At 45.9% G+C, this 23,551-nt stretch overlaps 1 protein-coding gene and 1 pseudogene across 1 annotated transcript in view; both read right to left on the reverse strand.

The window, feature by feature from the left end:
- The window catches only part of STK4 (serine/threonine kinase 4), an 82,258-nt gene that overhangs the window by 42,082 nt on the left and 16,625 nt on the right, over positions 1-23,551 (reverse strand). Inside the window, exons 4-9 of the mRNA XM_075528706.1 lie at positions 23,233-23,347; positions 20,521-20,685; positions 15,938-16,105; positions 13,152-13,289; positions 10,464-10,592; positions 9,678-9,864 (exon numbers count right to left, since the gene is read on the reverse strand). Coding sequence (XP_075384821.1) covers positions 9,678-9,864; positions 10,464-10,592; positions 13,152-13,289; positions 15,938-16,105; positions 20,521-20,685; positions 23,233-23,347 — 902 coding nt within the window. The remainder of the gene's footprint in view (positions 1-9,677; positions 9,865-10,463; positions 10,593-13,151; positions 13,290-15,937; positions 16,106-20,520; positions 20,686-23,232; positions 23,348-23,551) is intronic.
- LOC142423475 (U1 spliceosomal RNA) lies at positions 7,051-7,201 on the reverse strand (annotated as a pseudogene).

Below are 23,551 nucleotides of genomic sequence, written 5' to 3' on the forward strand. Positions count from 1 at the left end.
CAGTAAACAGACTCCATGGTCAACCTACTGGGCATTTGCTCTCTGTAGCCCTAACTTCTCTACCTTAATAATCCATCACGTGGATGAGAACTGGGCAGAGCCTGCATGTTCTTCTCCGTCTCAGGTGTGAATACTTGCAAGAAGTAAGAACCTCAGATAGGCCTTCAATTGTTGTCTTCTGCCTGGGAGCAGTATGCCTTAACATGCACTTAACACAGGGCTGGGGTTTCCCTGTCTACCATTTACTATGTGTGTGGGAGTGTAGGTGTGGGTGTGGGGGGTTGGTTGGGTGGGGTTTATTTTTATTGCTAGGAATATGCTAGAAGCACAAGTTCTAAGATTCCTTGGAGCCAGAATAAAATGAACACTTCCAATTAACCAGCATCACTAACTGCATGGACTTGAAATCACTTGATATCTGGGCCAATGGGCTCTACTTGCAGCCACTCCTATTCAAAGAGATGCAAATCCAGATTTCAAAGAGTGACTGATGAGAGTCACAAAGGAGCAGCATATCTAAAAAACTGCAGAAGGTGTGCAGCTAGGAATGATCCACACCTTGCAAGTTCAAAGGCTCCCTCCACCCCCTTGGCATCCAGGGTCCTCCAGGATCCAGACATCACCCACACCTAGCCCTCCTTCTCCTTCAGGAACTCTCAGCTGCCACCAGACTCAAGGCTGCGCAGGCATTTCCCCCTTTCTGACCTCACACAGACCTGGAAGGTTTCCCCAGGCCTGCTGTCTATCCAGCCTTCCTCGGATAAATCCTTAGCATTTCTCCCTGCCACCCTACCCAGCACTGGATCGCTCCAGAGGCTGGGATCCAAGCTCCTTAACCGAATCAGGTTACTATCAAGGGCCCCTCTCGGAAACACTAGGGTGAAGCTCCAGAGCAGCTAAGAGTACAGGAAGCAGGTGTCAACATTACATGGTGGCAACTGGCCTCTTCTCCTTTCAATGCAAGGGTCTGGTCATTTTGGTTTTAGAGACTCACAGCATGGAGACACAGTGACCAGTGAACAGTAACTGCTCTGTTCCTTGTTGTCAGGGGACTATCCAGGCGGTTCCAACTCCCAGCAGTGCCCTGGACAGCAGAACGAAACGACAACTGGTCTTGTGTCGTTCTCACAGCATTCCTGACGCTTGAACCCACTGTTGAAGCCACTGTGTCAATCCAGCTTGGAGAAAGTTTCCCACTTTTCGCCGCCCCTCGACTTTACCAACCATGATGTCCTTCTCCGGGGGCCAGTCTCTCCTGCCATCCTTGCCTCTAAGGAGCACTCTGGCTGTACCTCATCGAGGACAGATTCGTTTGTTCTTTTGGCGGTCCACGGTCCGTTCCATCTTCTTTAACAGCACCGTCATTCGCATCCATCGCTGCTTCTTCAGTCTGCCTTATTCAATGTCTAGCTCTCACAGGGGACTGAAAAGACCATGGAGTGGGTGAGGTGCACCTCAGTCCTCCAACTCACTGCAGCAAGTCACTTCTGGCTCGTCGTGAAGGTTTCTGAGACCATAAAACTGTTTATGGGAGTCAAACGCCTCACTTGTTCTCCTACCGCCTTCCAAAGACTATCAAAATAACTGGTTGGCTTTAAATACTAATTTTAACCAGTGCTGCTTCCAAATTATTACATTTTATGGGAATTGTGGTAGTTACATAATCTGGTGTCAACTTGAGCCTATGAAGAGTGAAGGGGTGGAATTTAGCCTGTTAATCAGGTTGCAGCTTGATATTTGTAGGCACTACAGAGATAAACAGCTCAAGTAAGCCAGACCCTCACTTTCTGCTGGTCTCCCTGTGAGACATTCCTGTTGACAAGCCACAGGGAGCTACACAAATGGAGCCAGAGTCCAGGAGCTGGAGGAGCCACATGGAGACCCAAGCCAGTGCTGAGATGCTTCCACTGCCACTGGATCCACTAGGCTTTTCACCCACTGGCCTGTGATCTTCAGCGTCATTGCATGTGTTGCATAAGTCTGAGGAGAAATTTATAAACTGGAATTGGACATATGGCTAATATTGAATTTATGAACTTGATCTGGACTGGGCTGGGAATGTGTTCTTAATATACAATTACTCTTTATATAAAACTCTTTCTTATACACATATGAGTATCTATGAACTTGTCTCTCTGGTCAACCCAGACTAACACAGGAATCATCTAATTTTTCTTTCTAGATCTACTTAAACTCATTTATGAAAATGCACGTCCATGTTCTTGATGACCAGGAGTTGATCAGACTGCCGATAGAACCAAAGGACTACATTCTGTGAGCTGGCCAAGATGGATTTATCTCGCTCGGAGGTACAAGGATCAAGCTAGATCTCCTGGTAATCACTTTCCTTTGTTGGTCATCACTGCAATTCTCTTTCCTTCTCTGGGAAACGCCATTCCCCCACTGTGAGTCTTGACTCTCCTTGTTGCCAGTAAGGCTGAAGCGCTCTATCTTCGGGGGGAGGAGAGAGGCTGTGAGCCCCTCACCCAAAACTCACACTGAGATCTGGTCTTTGTGTATCCTCACATGTGGTCTGGCAGGATGGTCTGAAGGAATTCTCAGGCACCAAGAGTCTGTGCTTTTTGGCTCATCCCAAAAGAATCAAGAATGTTAATGGTTTCCAAAGATAAAAGTGGTTCCAACATCTGGACACGATTAGAAACCCTGCACAATCAGGACCTGGTCTCTACTCTGGCAGGGTGACCTTGAACTATTTGTGCAACCAACTGTGAGAAACAGGTAAGTGCCAAGACGCCTGTCTGTGCTTCCATTGTCAGTCTCGCTCGGGAGGGAGCCTGCGGTAGACGCACAGCGCCACCGTGATCATTTCTCAGGGACGGGACCCAATCTGCCAAAAGTAACCAAGTCCACAGAATTAAGATAAGGGTTTGAAACTTTACAAAGGCGGTCTCCTGTGGAATCTGAAGCTTGGCCTTCTGTAAAACCTGCCATCTTGTGTTCGGAGCACTTAAAAGATTCCCAAAGGGCCTACTGTCTTGTTGCCAAGGAATTTTAAGCACACACGCTCCCTCCCCTCTCTTCCCGGCACACAGCACCAATGACAGCGCCCACTTTCAGTCCCGAGCTCAGGCACAGAGATGGAACTTATGAAACACCATTAGCACCATGGTTTTTACTCATGAACAAAACTAAATGCAGAAGCAGCAGGAGGAGATGTGGAAAAGCACTCCTGGTTCAAGGAATTCTTAGGTCCGATGAAAAAGCCACTCCCAGACGTATGACAATAGCCACCAGTTTTGAGCATTTGTACATTACCTATTGTGTACGTATTACCTTGCATCTCCCTCACAAGCCTGCAGGGGAGGACCTTGCATGCTCCACTTTCACAGGTTCGAAAACTGAGGTTCACAAAAACAAAGCGTTTGCCCAAGGTGGCTCAGTCTGGAAGACCTGAGCCAAGTTTGAGACCACAGACGGACTCCAAAACCAGTGTTCTTTCCAATACTCGTTTTGACTTCTGGCTTTGCCCAGAGACGCGATCCCAATAAAACCGAAGGGGCTGCACTTTCGGCTTTGGTGCGTACAACTGCTCTAGGACATCGGAGAATGGCTCCACACATGGACATTCAGACTCTCTGAGGACAGCTTGAGAAAGACTGGAGGGACCAGGAAGAGGACAGGAAGGCTACTGTGGAAAAGCAGTGTTTATATACCTGTAGCACTGTACGTCTTCACGCCTGTACAGGTGTGCCTGGCTTGCGTACGGGCTGTGCAAGAAGACATTACGTGACCTGAACATGGTGCAAACACCCTTTTAGATACTTCGCATATATATGCAACGGCATCCACTAGAGAAGCCCAGGCAGCATCGTGGTTCTGCGTTAGGCTGTAGGAAACCACCAGGCACTCCAAGCCAGGGCTGTCTGCTCCAGGACTGTCAGAGGCGGGCGGCCCCACCCTGTCCTAGAGGGTTGCTCTCAGTCAGAATCGACTCAATGACAGTGAGGGTGATTTTGTGGGGTTCTTTTGTTGCACCTCCAAATGGGTGCTTCTCCTTGGCCTCTCTCCTGCTTCTGCTATCTGCCACTGGACTGGTCTCGCTGGGCTTGGTGGCCAAGACACACTTCCCGGTAATATTTTCTAAAGAATAAACAGCACCCCAAGCACACTGCAGGCACATGATACATGAGACTGGATGGTGCGGCCTACAAGTCTAAGCATACACTGAATTAAAATAATGAGAAAAGTACAGCCTAGTACATACAAAAGCCAGTAACACACATTACGACTGCATGACATGTGTCATAGATGTATTATAGATTATGTGTGCACTGTACCATATCAAATTCAAACTCACTGCCATCAAGTCCATTCCGACTCACAGTGACCCTCTAGGGCAGAGAAGAGCTGCCCCTGTGGGTTTCCAAGACTAACTCTTTATGGGAGGAGAAAGCCTCATTTTTCTCCCATGGAGTGGCTGGTGGTTTCAAACTGCTGACCTTATGGTTAGCAGCCCGATTCACAACCCGCTACACCACCAGGGCTCCTTACTGTACCATCTAGACATATGTACTATAGATTACATATGTACTGTACCAGTCTCCCCGTGGCAGCAGATTCTTTGTAAACAAGAGACACAAGATTAGGTGTTTCATGCTGGAAGCTGTTGTGTTGGCGACATCTAGTGATGTCTGCGTTGTGCTGCACTCTGAACCTTATTATAGCCTTACGGGACCACAGACGCACATGCAGTCAGACACCGCTTGCACAGGTGCTGTGCGCCAGTCAAGGGGAACTTCAAAAAGTTCGTTGAAATATTTTATTATCTTTCAGTTCCATTTTTTCATGCACTTTCTGAAGTCCCCTGTAATTGTAAATACTATTATCTGAGTCCAAGAGAAAGAGATAAATAACACAGGGAGGCAGTGTTTCAATATCCTCCTTCAGACAAGTGCAGGTGGAAAAAAAAAATTGGCGGGCAGTCAAGAATGCCTCCCTAATACAGCTCCAAAATGAGTATGTGATAGGCAGTGTTGAAATAAAATCATTTCAGCAAGAGCTTGGTCTTTGGGTTTGATAGGAAGAAATGCAGTGATAACAAGTGCTTTCATGAGACTTGGGACTCGCTGGGGCGTACAAGTGCACACTGCCCTCACAGTAATGGTGCCGACAACGGTGACAAGTCACAGCAGCTCACCTAAAAGGTGCTTCTGAGGTGTCCTAATGCGACTGTCATTGGACTTCAAAATTCTAGTTCAGAGTGCTTAATGTGTACTAGGAAAACAATTAGAATTTTATGAACTAAAGGTGAGTTTTAAAGAAAAATTAGTTCATGGAGTCTAGTTTGAAAGGCTTGAGTCCAGGGAAACAGTCTCAATTCAGGTCCAAATTCTGCCTCCCACTGTCCTAGTAAGCCTGGAGCTAAAGAAGGGGGCAGGTAACCAAGCATCTCTCAGGGATGCAAGGAAGACAAGAAGACCATGATATCGCACGCCGCGAGTCTTCGGAGGGAGCGCCCCTGCATGCCAAACCCTGAGCGGATGGGTACCGATTGCTGTAGGTGGTCTTCCTTTGGCTTGCTTTGCCTTCACATGGGGTTTCTACACCAACCCAAACGCTCACTGCCATCGAGGGGATCCCAACTCATAGCACCCCTATAGACAAGGTCGAACTGCCCCCCCCCCCCGAGTGCCCAGGGTCTAACTCTTACAGGAGTAGGAAACCCCACTGCGTCAACACTGATTCATAGAGACCCTAAAGGACAGAAGAGAACCATCCCTTTGAGTGTTCAAGACCATAAGTCTTACAGGAGCAGAGAGCCTCATCTTTCTCCCATGGAGCAGCTGATGGGTTCAAACTGCTGACCTTGCCGTAAGCAGCCCAGTGGGTGATCCAGTCTACCACGAGGGCTCCTAAGAAAAAGTCAAAGGCTATAAAATAATTTTGAAGACCTTTTCTATACTCAACATGGAAATACATAAAATTAAAACTAAAGATGTAACTATAAAATACCACAATTAACATTTTTATATGTAAAATAACTTTCTCGTAAGTCAATTCTGCCAAAGTCCTTCGTAATATCAGAAATGTTTATTCAGTCACTCCGTGGCAGCCATTCTGGGTAGTAATGGTTTCAAAATGACACTAATGGTACCAGGCTGCAGACAGGGGGCACCTGCCGGGGCTGAAGCCACAGAAAGACCTGGGAGGGGAGGAGAGGATGTCAACCACCTGAGGTGACTTGGCTGACTTCAAGTAGGAGGCACTCCACTTTTAGAAAATCATAGCCTTAATCTAGTATAAAGCCTGCCAGACACGGGGACTTGTCTAGTCCATAGGAAACACAAGCTTACCTCCTACCAGCGGTTCTCAACCTGTGGGCCGCGACCCCTTTCACAGGGGTTGCCAGATTCTTAACAGTAGCAAAATGACAGTTATGAAGTCGCAAGGGAAATCATTTTATGGTTGGGGTTTCTGTATGAAAGGGCCGCGGCATTAGGAAGGTTGAGAGCCATGCCTTATCTGTTATTCCAGAGCTCCCTCTGCTGGCCCCAACGAAGCACGCACACACTCACTCAGCCCTCACTCCCTGCCATCAGGCCAAAGCGGATTCACAGCAACCACACAGGACAGGACAGACTGCCCCAATGGTTTCTGAAACTGTAACTCCTTTCAGGAGAAGAAAGCCTCCTCTTTCTCCCGAGGAGTAGCTGGTGGTTTAGAACTGCTGACCTATCGGTTGGCAACCCATCTCGAAACCGGAGTCATCCTTAACACGGTCCCACATCAAGTCATTTCAGAAGCACACCCTCAGTTCCTGGGGAAAAGCAAGCTTCTTCTACAACCTTGGTCAAAAAATCAAACTTTAAAAAACAAAACAACAGGAAGACAAATTAGAAAGTCTTCCAAACTGATGTTTTATCTAAATGGTGGTTTCAAAGGAGAGTGGTTATGGCTTACGGTTACTTTTCTTATGGCAATTCCTCGTCACCACCACCACCACCTCCACCACTACCTCCACGATCACCACGACCACCACGACCACCACGACCACCGCCGCCACCACCACGACCGTTTCCCCGCCCCCCCCAGGGGAGAGTGAGAATGCAGTCCCCCACTACCACAAATTATGCACATATGGGGAGATCACAGGGCTCAGCACACCCGGAGTGCAATGGATGAGCCTCGCCCTGAGAAAACCACCTTCGTGATCGTGGCACCTCCCCTGCCAGGTAAGTATTCTTACGGTGATTTTTTGAGGTGTCTTAGCAAGCCACCATATCCTGCCACACCACCCTAAATCTTCCCCCAACCACAGTGTGACTCCTTAAGGTAGACCCCATTGACAAAACCAAAACCTACTCCTCCCTCCGATGTAACTCTTATCCTTAGTCTTATCATCTGAGGCAGGCTCCCTGTAAACAACCACCCTGTTCTTTCTGTCATCATTCTCTGTAACTGTGTCTGTGTTTTAGTTTTCCATAACAAGATATTTAAATAACCCTTAAACAATAAAGGTAAAGATTTCAAAGTAGGTAGCAAGTCAGCCAAACTTGTGACCCCTTGGGCTCTTTGTGAATTGAGTTCATTTAATAATATTACTCAGCTGAGGGCTTCAAGTGATTCCCATCACAACAGGAAATGATGCGCGTTTCTCTTTGGCCAGGCTAACGCTACCCCCATTCAGAAAATGGAAAGAACACACAATCCAGAGGGATTGATTGGCACTTGAAATATGAAAATTCCAGCCGGAACAAATCTTTAAATTGCAAAAGGCATGGATTTTTCCATCAGGTGTGTAAGCCCATCCTGTGGGTCTGCTTAACGCTATTCACAGTGATTAAAATCACGTGCACAATTAAAGCACTAAGAGGCTGGGAGGAGACTCAAAGGTCAACAGTCCATTACAATAATGCACACCTTCCTAGTGAGTCACACTGCCTGCTTTAAAAAAACCCCAAAGACAGAAAAGCTACGTCAGCACACAGCACTCACGCAGTTAGGTACAACCAGGCACAAAGTATCTAGAGCGTTTTAAATGTCAAGTTCAGGGATAAGGCACAACCTAAGTGCACTGAATGAAATGAGAATTTAAAGAGTCTTATAACTAATGTCATGACACCAAATTTTTTTAAAAGCATAAATGAATGAATGGAAAAGTAATTTGTAAACTTCCACCGAACTCACAATTTAAAAGGAAAAAAAAGCAACTGTAAAGAGTCATGCATACCACCTGACATTCCTTCCATCGGGGTTTGTAAAGCTTTCATAAAAGAAGCGGGGCAGGCATTCCCAAGGCAAGGCTAAGTTCAAGGTTCTAATCTACGAGAGGCATCGGGCTTGGTGGAGGGTGCGCAGGCGCTCAGAAGCGGGCGGGACACGGGTTGCAGTGAGCTCAAACACAGCGGGGATGGTGAGGGGGGTGCAGGAGGGGCACGGTTCTACTTTGCCACACCACGGCAGTGGACATCCACAAAATCCTGCCAGCAGGGACAATAAGGTGGGAGGTAGACGGTGGTCAATGAACCTAATCATGTTGCAAATGCATCCACGTAACTACCCCTGGGGACTGGGAAGAACGCAGCTGGCCCGATTAACTCTGGGAACAGCTTTGGCAGGACCCGGAAGGCCACCGACGTACAGAGCCGGATGAGGGGCTGCAAGAAGTGGGTGGAGAATTCCAGTCTCGTCATTCCGTTTGCCCGTAACCTTACGATGCCCCCTTGTGCATTGATACCACACTTCAGCTGGTACATTTGCTTCTCACGGGGTACAGACCAGTGATTTTGGAAATGTATCAGGTGTGCACTGAACTCGGGTTGAACAAACAGGCCTACAGATAATGGCAGGGCTCATGGCAGGGAGAGAGTTACAAGTCATGAAGAAAGAAAGAGGGACGGCTAGCACTGACCTTAGGGTGCCGATTCAGAACCAACGGTATCATAGTGGACTCATGGTTCTTATACACATATGCACGTTACATGCAACAACACAGTATATGTGTCAGAATGATACGTGTGCCTTGTTTTATAGCTGCCTAGATAGTCACACTCACGCATATGTATAGATAATACACGCACAGGTGAACAGATACCAAATTATAATCATGTGCGTGTGTTTGTGTATGTACATAGATCTCCTAGCTCTGTCCACTGAGAACCTAGAAGCAATGATCTTGATGTAGAGCGATAAAAGACGCCAGAACTCCTTAGAGGTAAGGATGCTTCCCGAACTGAAGCAGGGAGGTGTCACGCTAAGGTGTTGAGCCATAATCCCCGAGGAAAACGGCAAAAGCAAAAAATAAATAAAAGCAACCGAGAGAGGATTCAATTTGAAGGAACTGGTGCCCTTGAAGCATACAGCGTGCCCTGTCGTCTCTGATGCATTACGTGTTGGGAAGCTTAGGTGAACCACACAGTGTCATGACAGTGGACTGCAGTCATGTCCCGTGAACCACTCAGTCTCCTCACGTTTGGAGAAGAATGAAGCATCAGCACGGCGTATGTGCGGGCCCACACTGAGGGAGAGAACAGCTGTTAACGTGCAAGTGAGCCCTGTCTCACTGCTGCCCCTTCCCCGTCTCGGATCCCACACGCCAGCGGACCCTTCCTCAGTTGGCCCGACACCGCTCAGAGCGAGCGTGCGAGGGCCAGAGCTGTCTTCTCTAACAGGCGTGCTGTTTGTGTGAGATGGTAGCACCGACAGGGCGCTCTTACTTTTCATTGTGCCTTCCTCTTCCTCATCCTCCGCGTTGATCACCATGGTGCCCAGTTGTGACGGCAACGTGTCATCGTGCTCAATCATAGTATTGGCTCCGTCACTCAAGGTGCTGGCCACTCGGACCGTGCCCATGTCATCGCCCACTGCTCGAACCATCGTGCCAGAATCCATCTCATCCTCCTCCTGGGAAAGGAGGGAATCTTACATTAGGGCTCAGGTGAGCCAATGACTGGGAGCTTTCTGCATGACTTTTACTGGTCATGGTGCACAGGTGTCTGGATTTGACACTAATCAGTGGTCTAAACTCCCCTTGTGGAACCAAAAGCATGCTTACTTGGCCCAAAGGTTGTCTCCTTCCCCCCTCCCTCCCTTCTTCTTAGCAGAGAGCTGCAATATGAACCTAAGACACGGAGGTAAGGCGCCCTGGAATCTCAGTGTTGTGCCGGCACCCACACGTGTAAAGGCCACGCCTTTAGAATACATGGTAGATGCCCAGTTAGGGTATAGAAGAACCAGACCTCAGACCTGAGCATTCTGCCTCCGGAATAAAAAGGTAATTGAATATAAGGGAAGGGAGCAAGAGAGGAAAGTCTAAAAGTTCCCCCAGAAGGCAGTGGGAGAAGAGCAATTACAGATTCAGCATGATGAGCTGCCCCGTCTTGAGCAAGCTGTGAGCCCAGACTCCACCTCCAGGGTGATCCACCGGTTCCCACTCATCTCACCCGGCGTGGCAATCGTGAAGTAACAGCACGGATGCCCACGGCCCAATGCCTTGCACTCACTGAGTTCTCTTCATCCTCCTGGTCCACCTCCCGCTGCTGGGCTTCCTGGCGCTTCAGCTTCACGTCCATGGCTTCATTAATCAGGTCCCGCAAGATCGACACTCCTTTGGCACTCTTGACAAATGGGTGCTTAAACGAGAGTATGGAAGACAGTGGCTTAGTGCCCAAACAGTGTCTGGCACACAGAAGGTACCTGTACCGGTGAATCTGCTTTCTCTGCTTATGCTTTAGACAACAGCTAACCCACACTCACTGTACTGCCCCAGAGCAGATGCATAGCCAAGCCTTGCTCCTCTTTTGGCTGCCCGGCTGCAATGCCATTTCTCTTGGCTCAATCTCAAGCCTGGCAGCAGGGTTGTGCCACTCCCTAGAGGACGTGTGTCCACGTGTGGGAGCTTGTGATGGTTGTCAAAGACTTGGCGAGCACAAGTGACATAGGAGGGAGGCAGGGACACCAGTAATCCTACAATGCATGGGACACGCCACACAACAGAGAACTGTGCCCTGTTCTGCCAAATGGTCAGAATACATCTGCACTTTGGTGAACAATGCAGAAAAGTTCCTCTAAGAGAGATTCAAAAGTTTAGTAATTTAGGAAGTCATTTGGATTGGAGAGTGACATTTAAATGAAATTAAAAAGACATTGTTTAGAAACCACAGGATAATTTATGCACCCTATTTATTCTTCCGATTCAATATATTAGAGCATTTCCAGTGATATATTTAGGGAAAAATACTTTTAATGCAGAAGGGCAGTTACTGCAGAAATACTAAAATGATCATCCACATAAAACAGATGTGGACCCAAACATTACCCAATCAGCAAAGGCACTTTAAACATATGGTTATGACTTAATTTAATAAGAAAAGCTTCTTTTAAAATTGTATATGAACCCTACATTACATTTTTGTTGTCACTGGTAGCACAACTACAAACAAACAGAGAAACCATGCTGATGAAAGTCACACGTGGAAATTTCCTCTGCGGGCTTGCCCACTTCAATGGGAGTGGATTGGTGAACGTGGCTCTTCTAATCAGTCTCTGACACCCACCAAAGACCTTTCCCTGCATGGGTCTGGCTAAGAAGGTGGAGAAGACATAATAATAGGATTCACTTGTAACTGTTAACAGGGTTCGTCGCGATTGCTATCCTGCTGCGCATAACCCTGAGATCTCTATGGACTGAACCTCTGAGATCAAGAGACAAGGAGTGGCAGAGAACCAGGAGGCGGCGCATGAGACACAGTGGTGGACTTCCCAGCCCACAGAGCAAGGAAAGCAGAGTGCTTTTGAGCAGAATGGCTTTGTGGGGTCGAGTGCCTCTGGGCACTTCAAGAGGGACCTGAGTTTGCTGACCCACAGAAGTGGAGCTGGGTGCTTTCAGGTTGTGGCTTACTGGAGTGGGGTACCTCTGAGTATTTCATTTTCAAGGAGCTGGGTTTGCTAACAGAGCTTGAGTTGAATGCAGTGGAGGCCTACAGCAGAGTCGAATGCCCTTTGGGCTTTTATCAGCAGCCCTGAGAGGCCTTTGTAACATGCTCTGACTGAGTATCCCTTTCTCTGTACTTTTCTCCATTGTAGCACAGGCTTGATTTTATGTGGATTTTCTTTTATCTAGGAAGCTCATTCCAGAGGTATAATGAGAGTGCCAGAAATACATATTGGTTCTAAAAATGGGTCTGATACTGAAATAGTCCAAAATGATTTTTCCAGCCCAGGGGTTGGCAAACTGCGACTCACGAGCCAGGTGCAGTCCTTCCATGCATACGTATGGCTCTGCAGGAAAACTGCAAGTGTTTAAAGGATATCACTCAGATAATGGTGACTTCATTTGTTTGCAAAGAGATTTATTTATGGCTCTCAAATAACTTTTAAATTGCTGGGAGGGACAAGATTGGTTCTTCCGTCTCAAAAGTGTGACAACCCCTGGTCTAGTTCAATAACCATAGCAGATATCTGCCAAGTTCGTACCATTCTACCTGTAAGGCGCTCTTCACTCAATCTTCACAACCAAGAAAGCAAGTATCTATTGCCCTTTTAAAAGTTACTTGTCCAAGGTTACAAACCTAGTACATAGAGCCAAGATTTGAACCCGGGCAGTCTGACTGCAGAACCCAAGCTCCTACCTGCTAAGACACTGCCTGCCACTCAAGCCCAGGTATCGCAGCTTTCTCCTCCAGAAAAGCATTCTGGCATCTCCATCCCAACGAGGCCTGCTCCTAACCTAAGCTAGAGCTCCTATCGCTGACCCAAATCTCTGTCGGCAAGGTGACTTTTGTGTTGGAAGTCAGGAAGACTTGGGTTCTAGACTTTCCTCTGCTCTACCAGCTGAGTGCCTGAAATGAGACCACCTCGCTAAGCTTCTGTTTCTTCACCGGTAGAATTGAAATAATACCCGCCAGCCGGGGCTTACCGGATGCTTAACTGGCGTAACACATTCAAAGCAACGTACACACGGCTGGTGCTCACTAAATATCTATTTTCACTCTCTAATCCCGCACACCCTGTATTTTCATGTGATGTTAGTCTTCATCTGTGACTTTCCAAGTCACATCCACTCAGTGGGAGTGCAACCTAGAGGCAGGGAATGTCTTGGATGGCTTCGCTACCTCCAAGCAGCGTTCTTAGTAGCTTCTTTTCGTCAGCATGTGAATGAAAAGGAGAGGCAGCATGTCCGGGGCTCCTACCTGCAGCAGCTGCGTGGCTGTGGCTCTCTGGTCAGGGCTCTTCACAAGACACTGCTTCACAAAATCCATGAAGTTATCTGACCACAGCTCTGGCTTTCGGAATGTAGGGGGAGGGTTTGTAGGAATCATGAAGATTGCCTGGTTTAAAAAAACGGAAGATTAAAGTGATATTCCCATAAAAATCTGAGATGGCATCTGAAGGTTGGTCAAATGAAAAGAGCCGACCCAAATTCCAACAAACTCTAAGGATCACAAAGTGGGGAGTTGGACCATTAAACTTGACCACTCGCGCTCCCCTCCCCACCCCACCAAGCCCCACACTATCCCAAGTTTTTCATTATTGCTAGCCGCCGTTCGTTGCTTTATTCGCCTCAGGCCCACAGCCGTCACGCTTCCTTCCCTCCTCCTCGGCTGGGTCACTCTTTGTTGGGTTACCCTCAAAGCATCAGGCCCCACGACCACCAATTCCCGAACCTCAGGACAGAGGTTATCTGCCGCTTCTCCCACGAGGGGAACTGCGCTTAGTGTTCAAGGGAGCACTTCTGCTACAAGTGTCTGGAAGGTAAAGTCCAGCTCACTGAGTGGGGTTGCCAACGGAGGGTCCTTCTGGTGGGGTCTATGAAGGGTGTTGTGTATATTGGAAGGACAGAGTCTCATGTCCGAGTTCTAGCAATAGAATGACCTGAGGCCCCACATGGAGATGACTCATGATGTACTACAATCAAATGGCAATGATGTCTCTGAAAGCGGGCCCGGGATTGATAGACTATAGTTAAATGAATGGATTTGAGTTCTCACTTTGGATGGCAGCCCTAATATAAGAACATTAGTTCAGCCCTGCCTGGGACTTGCCCTCATGAGATCACTGAAGACAGGGCTGCCATAGCAAAGTGTGGTAAAGAAATCAGAAGGCAACCGGTTATCATTAAAAATAGCCTGGGGGAAGGGGGGTCTTAAAAGCTTGTCTTTAAAACAAGCAGCCATCTAAGTGAGGAATCAGCTAAGTCCACATGGAAGAAGCATGCCAGCCTGTGTGATCCAAGGATTGTAAATAATATCCAAACCCAGAGGAAGGAACAGTACCAACGCCTACTCCTAAACACCTGGTTTTCAGCAAGCTAGGGATGATGGCGGTAACCAAAGTCGATTGGTGGGGTCTCTATGAAGGGCGTGCTGGTGAAGCCCCGAGGCACACAGGGTAGGCACGTTAACAGCCCTAACAGCCGACAAAGAGCAGTGTAAGGTAGACTTCAGCCGCTGTGTTTAGGCTAGAATGAAACACCCTGTCATTTGATCTCCCTCCAGACCTAATGTGAAGGTATTCTAAGTTTTTAATCTTCTCTACTTTCTCTTAGATTGAGATATTTCTCTGTTTTATGTGGTCATTGTTGCTGGGTCCTTGGTTGTTGTTTGCCCTTAGATGTTTATCTGGACAGGGAAACCAGGATGGGTGGATTTAGGAAGACAGCAGCTGGATTAACGATTGCTGGGGGCCCGGAAAGAGGGGCGGATAGGGAATTGGGGAGTCAACGCTAACAGATACATGAAGGAAGACAAGGTTCCAAAGTTGACTGGGATAATGATTGTACACCCTTCTGAACTATTAAATTGGATGTGTTATTTTCAGCTCAATCATTTTTTTATCTGAATTAGTAGATAAGGTCATTAAGATAGATTTAATAATTATGTTTTATGTTAAAAAAATCAAGAAATACTGAAAATATTACATAGAAGCACAACATATTTTTCAAAAAAGCCAAAGTGTTTACAGATAATAACTTCACTGTCTGCAGTAAAAAATACACTCGATAAGAAGATTAAGGGCATACGAGGGGGGTTTAAAACCATGGAAAACGAGATTAAAAGAAATGGAATTTTTTTGCTGTAGCCCCTTCCTATTAGTCAATGCCGAGGAAAAATACTAATAAACTTGGAGGCACAGCAATAACAACTATAAGATTGTAGTTTCATGTTAGGAGAATAGTTTATTTTCCCAAATCTACTCATATATCACCAGTAAATTCTCTCAACTTTCCCTACTTCTTGCCTCTCCAGGAGAAGCTTATCTGTGGTCTCAGATAAGCGCATGAATACTTTGTTGTTTTTAAAGTCTGAAAAGGAGAACTGCGTCATCGGAGCAGGGCAGAGTCCAGGTCGGAGCTATTGCACAGCCTGTGGAGCCACAAAGGAAGATGAAGCCTGGTTCTTGAGAGTGCAGAGTAGGCTAACACTCTACAATTAGCTGGAGGCTGGAGAAAACAGATGAAGAGTGTCTGGGGAGCCACAAACGAGAACTCGCAAACGCCAACGGCTATGGGCGGCAGGCAGGAAAAGGCAACCAAGGGACCAGGCTTGGTAATAGAGATAGGCGTTCAAAATATTAATTTGCTGTTCTCTTAATGTGACAGCTGATGGCTGGCGATACAAAAGGAAAGCCCATGCCCTGGATAAGAGAGAGAAGCACGACTCAGCTCCAGTTACTGTCATCGTGCCAATGTCGACCCCTAAGAGATGCAGATAATGATATAAAAATGTCACATAGGTCAAACAAAGCGTTTCTGTGGCCCATGTCCTGTGAGAGGGCTACCATGACTCACCGTGGCACTGGAAAGGGCTGGATCAAGCTTGAATTCAGTAGTGACCACAACTAGTCAACAGAAATGCATCATCGAAGAGTCTAGAGCGGCACTTCTCATTTCCCTGCAATTCATTTATTGTCCAGTTCCAAGCCAAATATGCCATTGAACTACCTTGCTAATCATCCCACTGGTTGTCCATTCCCTTACCCTCATGGGGTGGATGTCCGCATATGGGGGCTTCCCTTCGGCCATCTCTATGGCAGTTATGCCCAGCGACCAGATGTCTGCCACACAGTTGTACCCAATTTCCTGAATGACTTCCGGGGCCATCCAAAAGGGTGTCCCAATCACAGTGTTTCTCTTAGCCATCGTGTCCTAAAATTGAAAGAGGCGAGAAGATCGTTAAGCCCTGAAGCGATGGAGAAAAAGAGATTTCACCAATAATAAGAAATGCCTCATATTGGAAATATATCTATAACCTATATTCAACACACGATCAAATGAGTCATAAAGGAAACTCAGATGACCAAGAAATAAGATTATCCATCAACTATGAAAACAAAAAATCTGCTACATAATCCTGTTTGGGATCCAAGCAGTCCCCAGGTTACAAACATCAACCTAGGTACAACCCATAGTTACGGACCAAGACCTGTTTTGTTAAAATACAAGGTATATACAATGGTTTAGTAAACAATTGGGTGCAATCTTAAGACATCCGAGAACACATTAATAGTATGTTATAAAAGTAGTATATTTGAAAGTGTTTAATATTTTCTATGCATCAAAAGGTATACTATCTAAGAAAAATACTTGACTGACAACAGATATCAAATCCTAATTGTTGTGACTTATAAATTCAACTTAAAGTCAGACCTAAGAATAGGACTCACTCGGGGGGCGGGGGAATCACATCACCATGAATGAGGGGGAGTGCGTGATGGGGACCCAATGCCCATCTGTAGATAGCTGGACACCCCTTGCAGAGGGGTAGTGGGGAGGAGATGAGTCACTCAGGGTTCAGTGTAGCAACAATGAAACTCAAAACCTTCCTCTAGTTCTTGAACGCTTCCTCCCCTCCTAATTATCATGACCCCAATTCTACCTTGCAGACCTGGTTAGACCAGAGGATGCACAGCGGTGCAGTAGGGATCTGGAAACACAGGGAATCTAGGACAGACGAATCCCTCAACACCAGCGGTAGGAGTAGCGACACCAGGAGGGAAGGGGGTGTAGAAAGGGAGAACCGATCTTGGAGATCTATGTGTAACCTCCTCTCTGGGAGATGGGCAATGGGAAGGTGGGTGAGGGGAGATGCCGGGCAGTGTAAGATAAGATATAATCATTATTTATAAACTACTAAGGGACCACGGGGAAGGGGAGAGCAGGAAGGGAGGGGGAGGGGAAAAAAAGGGAAACTGAGCTGATTCCAGGAACCCAAGTAGAAGGTGAATTTTGAGAATGACGAGTGCAACGAATGTACAAGGGTGCTTTGCCCAATTGATGTATGTATGGATTGTGATAAGAGTTGTATGAGCCCCAATAAAAAGATTTATTAATAAAAAAATAGGACTCATTCATAATCTAAGGACTGCTTGTATCATCCTGAAAATTTCATAAATATTCAAAATAAGTACTGCTGGTTAAAAAGGGGGCAGGAGGAGAGAACTCAATACAATGTTACTGAACTATATAAATTGGTAAAACTTTCTGGTAGGTTATTTGGCAGTATTTATTAAATTATTAAATATCCCTATCTTTGAAAAATGAATTGCTCCAAAAGTTAAACCAAGAACATAGTTTGTTCTTTTGTGATACTATTTTTAAATGAAATTATCTGAGAAAAATGTAACCAAATAGTAATGGCTATAAACTACAACACATCTTTGAAATAAACTAAAAAGGACCTAAATAAATGGTAGAACATCCTGTGTCCATAAATTGTAAAACTTTAATGATTAAGATGGCAATACTTTCCAAAGGGATCTAAGATTTAACACAATCCCTATCAAAAGTCTAATGGTCTTTTATGACAAGATTGACAAGCTGATCCTAAAATTCATACAGAAATACAAGAGGCTGAGTCAAAACAACCTTGAAAAATAATAACATTTGAAAATTCACACTTCCTGTGGCAGTTACATGATCTGTCGACTGGTGAAGGGGTGGAGTCTAGCCTGTCAATCAGGCCATAGCCAATGAGGCCTCCATGTGGGCATGGCCTTCTGAGGACCCTAGAACTCCTGTATTCCTCCCTGGAGGCAGGAGACACTCTCTGCTTCATCTTCCTGCTGACAAGCCACGTGGAGCTACATTGAAGCAGCCAGAGCCTTGGAACTGGGAGGAGCCACGTGGGGACCCACACCAGCCCTGAGATGCTTCCACCACCACTGGATCCAAAAGACTTTCCACCCACTGGCCTGTGATCTTCCTGCTTTCAGCATCATTGCATGGCTACGCAAGTCTAGAGAGGAATTTATGGACTAGTACTGACATATGGGGTAATGTTGGTCTTAAGGACTTGATCTGGGCTGGGCTGGGATGTTTTCTTAATGTACAATTGATCTATATAAAGTTCTCTTTTACACACCTGAGAGTGTCTCTGGATTTGTTTCTCTAGTCAACCCGGACCAACACACTTCCCTATTTCAAAACTTAGTTCAAAGCTACAGTGTGATGAATTGAGAGCCATGCATATAAGCGCCTACATTTGGGGTTAGTTGATTTTTGACAAGCATGCCAAAACAATTCAGTGGAGAAACAACAATCTTCAATAAATGATCCTGAAACAACTAGATCTCCACATACAAAAGAATGAAATTAGATCCCTACCTCACACTACATATAAAATCAACTTGAAAGCAATCACAAGCCTAACTGTAAGAGTTTAAAAAAACACACTCAGAAAATAACAGGAATAAACCTTTAGGATCTTAAATTAGGTAACAATTCTCTAAGTATGACACCACGTAAAAGAAAACATGTGAACTGGACATACCAACAAAGTTAAACACTTTTGTTTCAAAGTTCACCATTAAGACTGTAAAGAAAGCCCACAGAATGGGAGATCATTTATGCACATCATATAGGTGATAAAAGACTTGTATCTGAAATATATCTTTTAACTGGGTAAAGATTTTGAATCGGCATTTCCCCAAAATGGCAAACGGCCAATAAGCACAGGAAAAGATCCTCAACGTTACTGTCGCTCCTACGTGCCCACGTTGTTCCAACTCACACCTGCTCCACGTGCGACGGAATGAAACGGGCCTGTCCTGCATCAGGCTCACCATCACTGCGGCTGGAGCCTACGGCAGTCGCCACACTCAGTCCAGCTCATTGAGGGTCATCCTCTCGTTCACTGACCTATTGTACTTGGGACATGAGGTCAGGAGAGACCAGCGCCAGACGGACACCATGCTGGGTAAAGCAAAGGGGCAGCAAGAGAGGAAGGCCCGCGAGGAGACGGACTGACCCAGCGGCTACAAGGACGGGCACGAGCACAGGAAGAACTGTGGGGCTGGAGCGGGACCTACTGGCACAGGGCTGCCATGGCACCGCACACCGATTTTACCCAGGGATTGGTCCCTCTTGTCATGAGTGTCCAGAATGAGTCACTCTCACCATCTTTGCTTCTAATAAGCATTCTGGCTGTATTTCTTCTAAGACAGATGTAAGTTTGTGCTCTGGCAGTCCATGGTACTGTCAATAATCTTTGCCAATACTGGAATTCAAAGGCATCGATGCTGGTGGCACCATGGTTGAGCACCGTATGCTAACCAAAAGGTCAGTGGTCTGAACACACCAGGCACTCCTCAGGAGAAATGTGTGGCTTTCTGCTTCTGTATAGATTATATCCTGGGAAACTCACGAGGGAGTTCGACTCCGTCCTATAGGGTTATTATGAATTACAATTGTACACACACACATCATTTTACACACACCTATACCACTGTATACATAAAATGATACACTATTGTGTATGCTGTGTATCATTTTATATACAGTAGTATACATGTATATAATTACACATGCATATATACATTTCTACTATCCAAGAAAAACCACTTAGCATCTGCTCTTACAAATTTTAGTGTCTACCTACCCCAAACTTTTTCTCAATTACTTTAAGATATATTTACCCATTTTACAAAATCAGGTAATTCTAGATTTGTGAGCTGAAAATGGGTTTTCATTACCATGTACCCACCACTGAGACAGTGGGAGAATCAAGAGTCTGGTATTCTAGATACAGTGATGGGCAGTGTTTTCAGTAAAGTTAACGTTCAAATATGGTCAGGAGTTGAATGAAATGATGTCCTATCTTATTCAAGAAAAGAACGAATTTCATTGTTCTTCCTTTTATAACATGATGATCTAGCTCAAGCAAATTTAAACTTCTACTTTATCATGTCTTACATTTTAATTTTAAACATGCACATCGTGATCTGAAAACCTTTGGTAGCTCTAAAATAAACTACCAGTTGAATTATAAATTGTTACAACATCTGTAAGAGCTCCCAATAAAATGATTAAAAATAAACAAGTATCCTACCAGCATTTTTGGATTCTGTTGATAAAAATGTACATTGTTTCAATGGATGGATGGATGGATTGTGATAAGAGTTGTACGAGCCCCCAATAAAGTGATTTTAAAAAGAAAAAAAGTCCACATTGTTTTGTTTCAGTAACATGATCAATCAAATATTTTACTAGTGAAAGAAAACATACAAGCAATTAACTTCAAGACAGTGCTGCATGTGATCAACATGGGGAACACTTTTGCTTACTGTGAGCTGGCCTGCTACTCCAAAATCTGCAAGTTTTGCATGCCCCTCTGTGTTTAGCAAAATGTTTCCTGCCTTGATATCTCGGTGTATTTTTCTCATAAAGTGAAGGTATTCCAGTCCTTTGAGTGTTGACTGTAATATGGTTGCTATTTCATCTTCTGTTAACTAAAGAAAAGAAAAAAGAAAAATGAGATCAAATTCTACCCAATTACATCAGCACATGAGAACAACTTTCCTCAAACATAAATACGTCCTCATTCAGACTGTGGACCACTCTTAGTTGTGGCTTACACCATCAATATGCTGACCATTCCCACTTCTGTTTCCAGCCCAGATCTCTTCAGAATCGTGTATCGGCCCACTTAGCACTTCCTCCTAGATATCTAACCGGCATCCTAAGCATAATGTGTCAAAATCAAACTTTATTTCTACCACCACCTTACCGTACCCCTTCCCGCCCACGCTTCCCCAAGACTCCCCTCGCTCTGTTAAAGGTCAAAGCCTTCTTCCCATTGCTCTGGTCAATTCCAAGTCATCTTGACTGGCTTCAAAGTGTTATCACCTGATTCCAGCCACCACTGGCCTGAACAATTCTCACCATCTCCACACTGCTCGCCCCACTTCCACCCAGCAGCCCCAGGCAGCGCTGTCCAAAGCCCTCCAGAGGCTTCCTCAGTCACTCAGAAAAGCCCGTAGTAGGCCTCTGAGGCCTTTCACGCTCTAACTCCCGCCTGCCTCTGCAACTTCATCTTCCACCGCTCTCCACGCTGCTCAGCCTGTGCCTGCCGGGCTGGTACGTCTGCAGTTCCTCCAACACTCCAAGCTCGGGCCCACCCTTCTGCCTGCTTTTCTCTCGGCCTAAAATGCTCTTCATCCAGACATCTCTACAAGTTGCTCCCTTACTTCCTATCTCTACCCAAATGTCACCTCTTTAAAAGCATCCAGGTGGGCCTGGCCTAGCTCCCGTCCATTCCCAGCATCTCTACCCCTGGTCCTACCGTATTTTTCTTCACCCGGCGGCATCTGGTTTGTTGCGGGTTCACTGAGCTTGTATACCTTTTACAATGAATATACAAGCCGTGCTTGGACTGGTTGGGATACTTGGTATACATGCAGTATTTGTACTTGTATAAAGAAAACAAAAACACACTGACACTGCGTTAATTCTGATTCATAATGAGCCTACAGGACCGGGAACAGCCCCCACAGGATTTCCAAAGTTGTACGTCATTGCAGAAGCAGAATGCCACCTCTTTCTCCCTCAGAGCTGCTGGTGGGGGCAAGCAATGGCCTTGGGTTAGCAGCTGAGTGCTTTATCCATTGGGCTCCTAGAATCCGGGCTGGTTGGAATAAAATTTAAACTCATGTTCATGGTCGACCATACCCAACATAATCGAGCCAACCACGGCTTCCTCTCCATCTTCATCTTCTACCAGCTTCCCCTGGCCCGGGACCCTCTAGTCTCTGGATGCCAACCATGCCCAGGCTCAGGGTCTTGGCACTGGTTAAAAACACTCTCTTCAGGGTCAAGTCTTAGCTTAAATGTTGCCACCTGACTGACCTTCCTACCAGGTACTCTGGCACTGCCATCATGTCACTCTGCCTGGTTTTCTTCAGAGCCTGCACCGTTACCATTAATGTGCTTTTTCGTTGTCCTATCAAAAAGTCTGCTCTCATGAGGGTCACTGTTGAATTGTTACTGAAGCCCTCAGCCGAGAACTAAAGCTCACTCACTGCCAGAAGGCACTCTGACTGGCAGTGACCTTATAAGACAGGGTAGGGAACTGCCCCTGTAGATGTGTGTCCGAGACTGGAACTCTTGACAGGAGGAGAGAGCCCTTCTCCCAGAGGTGCCTGGTGATTTGGAACTGCTGACTGCAGGTAGCCGCCCAAGGCACAACCCATTGCGGGGCCTAGAAGAGTACACTGGAAATATGGAAATATTTCCGGAATAAGTGAATATACAGAGTTTGAGAAATCAAGCCCATGGCTTTGAATTCTTAGTCCAGCTCTCAGGTTAACAGCAAATAAGCTTTCTTCACGACTTTATCCTTCGATTAATGATTCAGCTGGGCTTCAGAGTTTGAGTGCTTAGATGGAGGAGGTTGTTGTTGGTTTCCATGGAGTCAATTCTAGCTCACAGCGCTGAGAGCTGTCTTCTGTGACACTTCTGGGTGGGTTTGAACTGCCAACTTTCAGCTACTAACTGAGTTTGTAACTTTCTGCGCTCCCAGCATAGGGTAGGGAGGGCACTGAGCTGTGAACACACTGGATGTGTAAAGAAATTCAATTCCTAATGTAAGCATTTAAAATTCACTGCTGATTTAATAGTCAATTGTTCTCCAGCAAGTAATATGCTCAGAAACTTGAAGAGCATATACAATGTCACTGAATTTTATGTGTGAAATTTCTGGAAATGGTATATTCTTTGTTTCTTTTCATGCACACGCAAAAAGGAAATTCAAAGTAAGTTATATATTTTTTAAAAGGAGGAAATAAGCAGCAGGTGCTACAAACGGGGTTGGTGCCACAGCTGCTGTATCTAGGAGAGGTCCACGCTCAAAGTGGGGGCAAGCAAGGCCCTGGGGAATGGGGACGGTGGACAGCCCCAGCTCCGAAGAGGTAGTAGTAGGATACTCATGAATCAATGCCCAGAGAAAAGAGGATGGTAGAGGCACTAGCTCAGCTGGGCTGTTCTAGAAGCAAGCTTACCGTTTTATTTCGTAATCGAATGATATCAGACACAGAGCCAGCCCCACAGTACTCCATAACAATCCACAAGTCTGTGTTCTTAAAATAGCTGCCATAATATTTGACTACATGAGGGCTAGAGAGAGAGAGAGAGAGAGAGGCAGGGTGCAGATTAGTGAAAGCAACTACAAACACCTGTCTTGAACGCACGTTAAATACACACAAATGCACTCCTCAGCTCAAACGATCAATTCAAACTCAAGGTGAAGACAGATGCCCTCCTGTTAAGAATGCAAAATAATACCACTTTGCTGCATGGCACTAAATAACCAAATGATCG

Source organism: Tenrec ecaudatus, chromosome 12, assembly GCF_050624435.1.
Source record: "Tenrec ecaudatus isolate mTenEca1 chromosome 12, mTenEca1.hap1, whole genome shotgun sequence".
NCBI classification, from domain to species: Eukaryota; Metazoa; Chordata; class Mammalia; order Afrosoricida; family Tenrecidae; genus Tenrec; species Tenrec ecaudatus.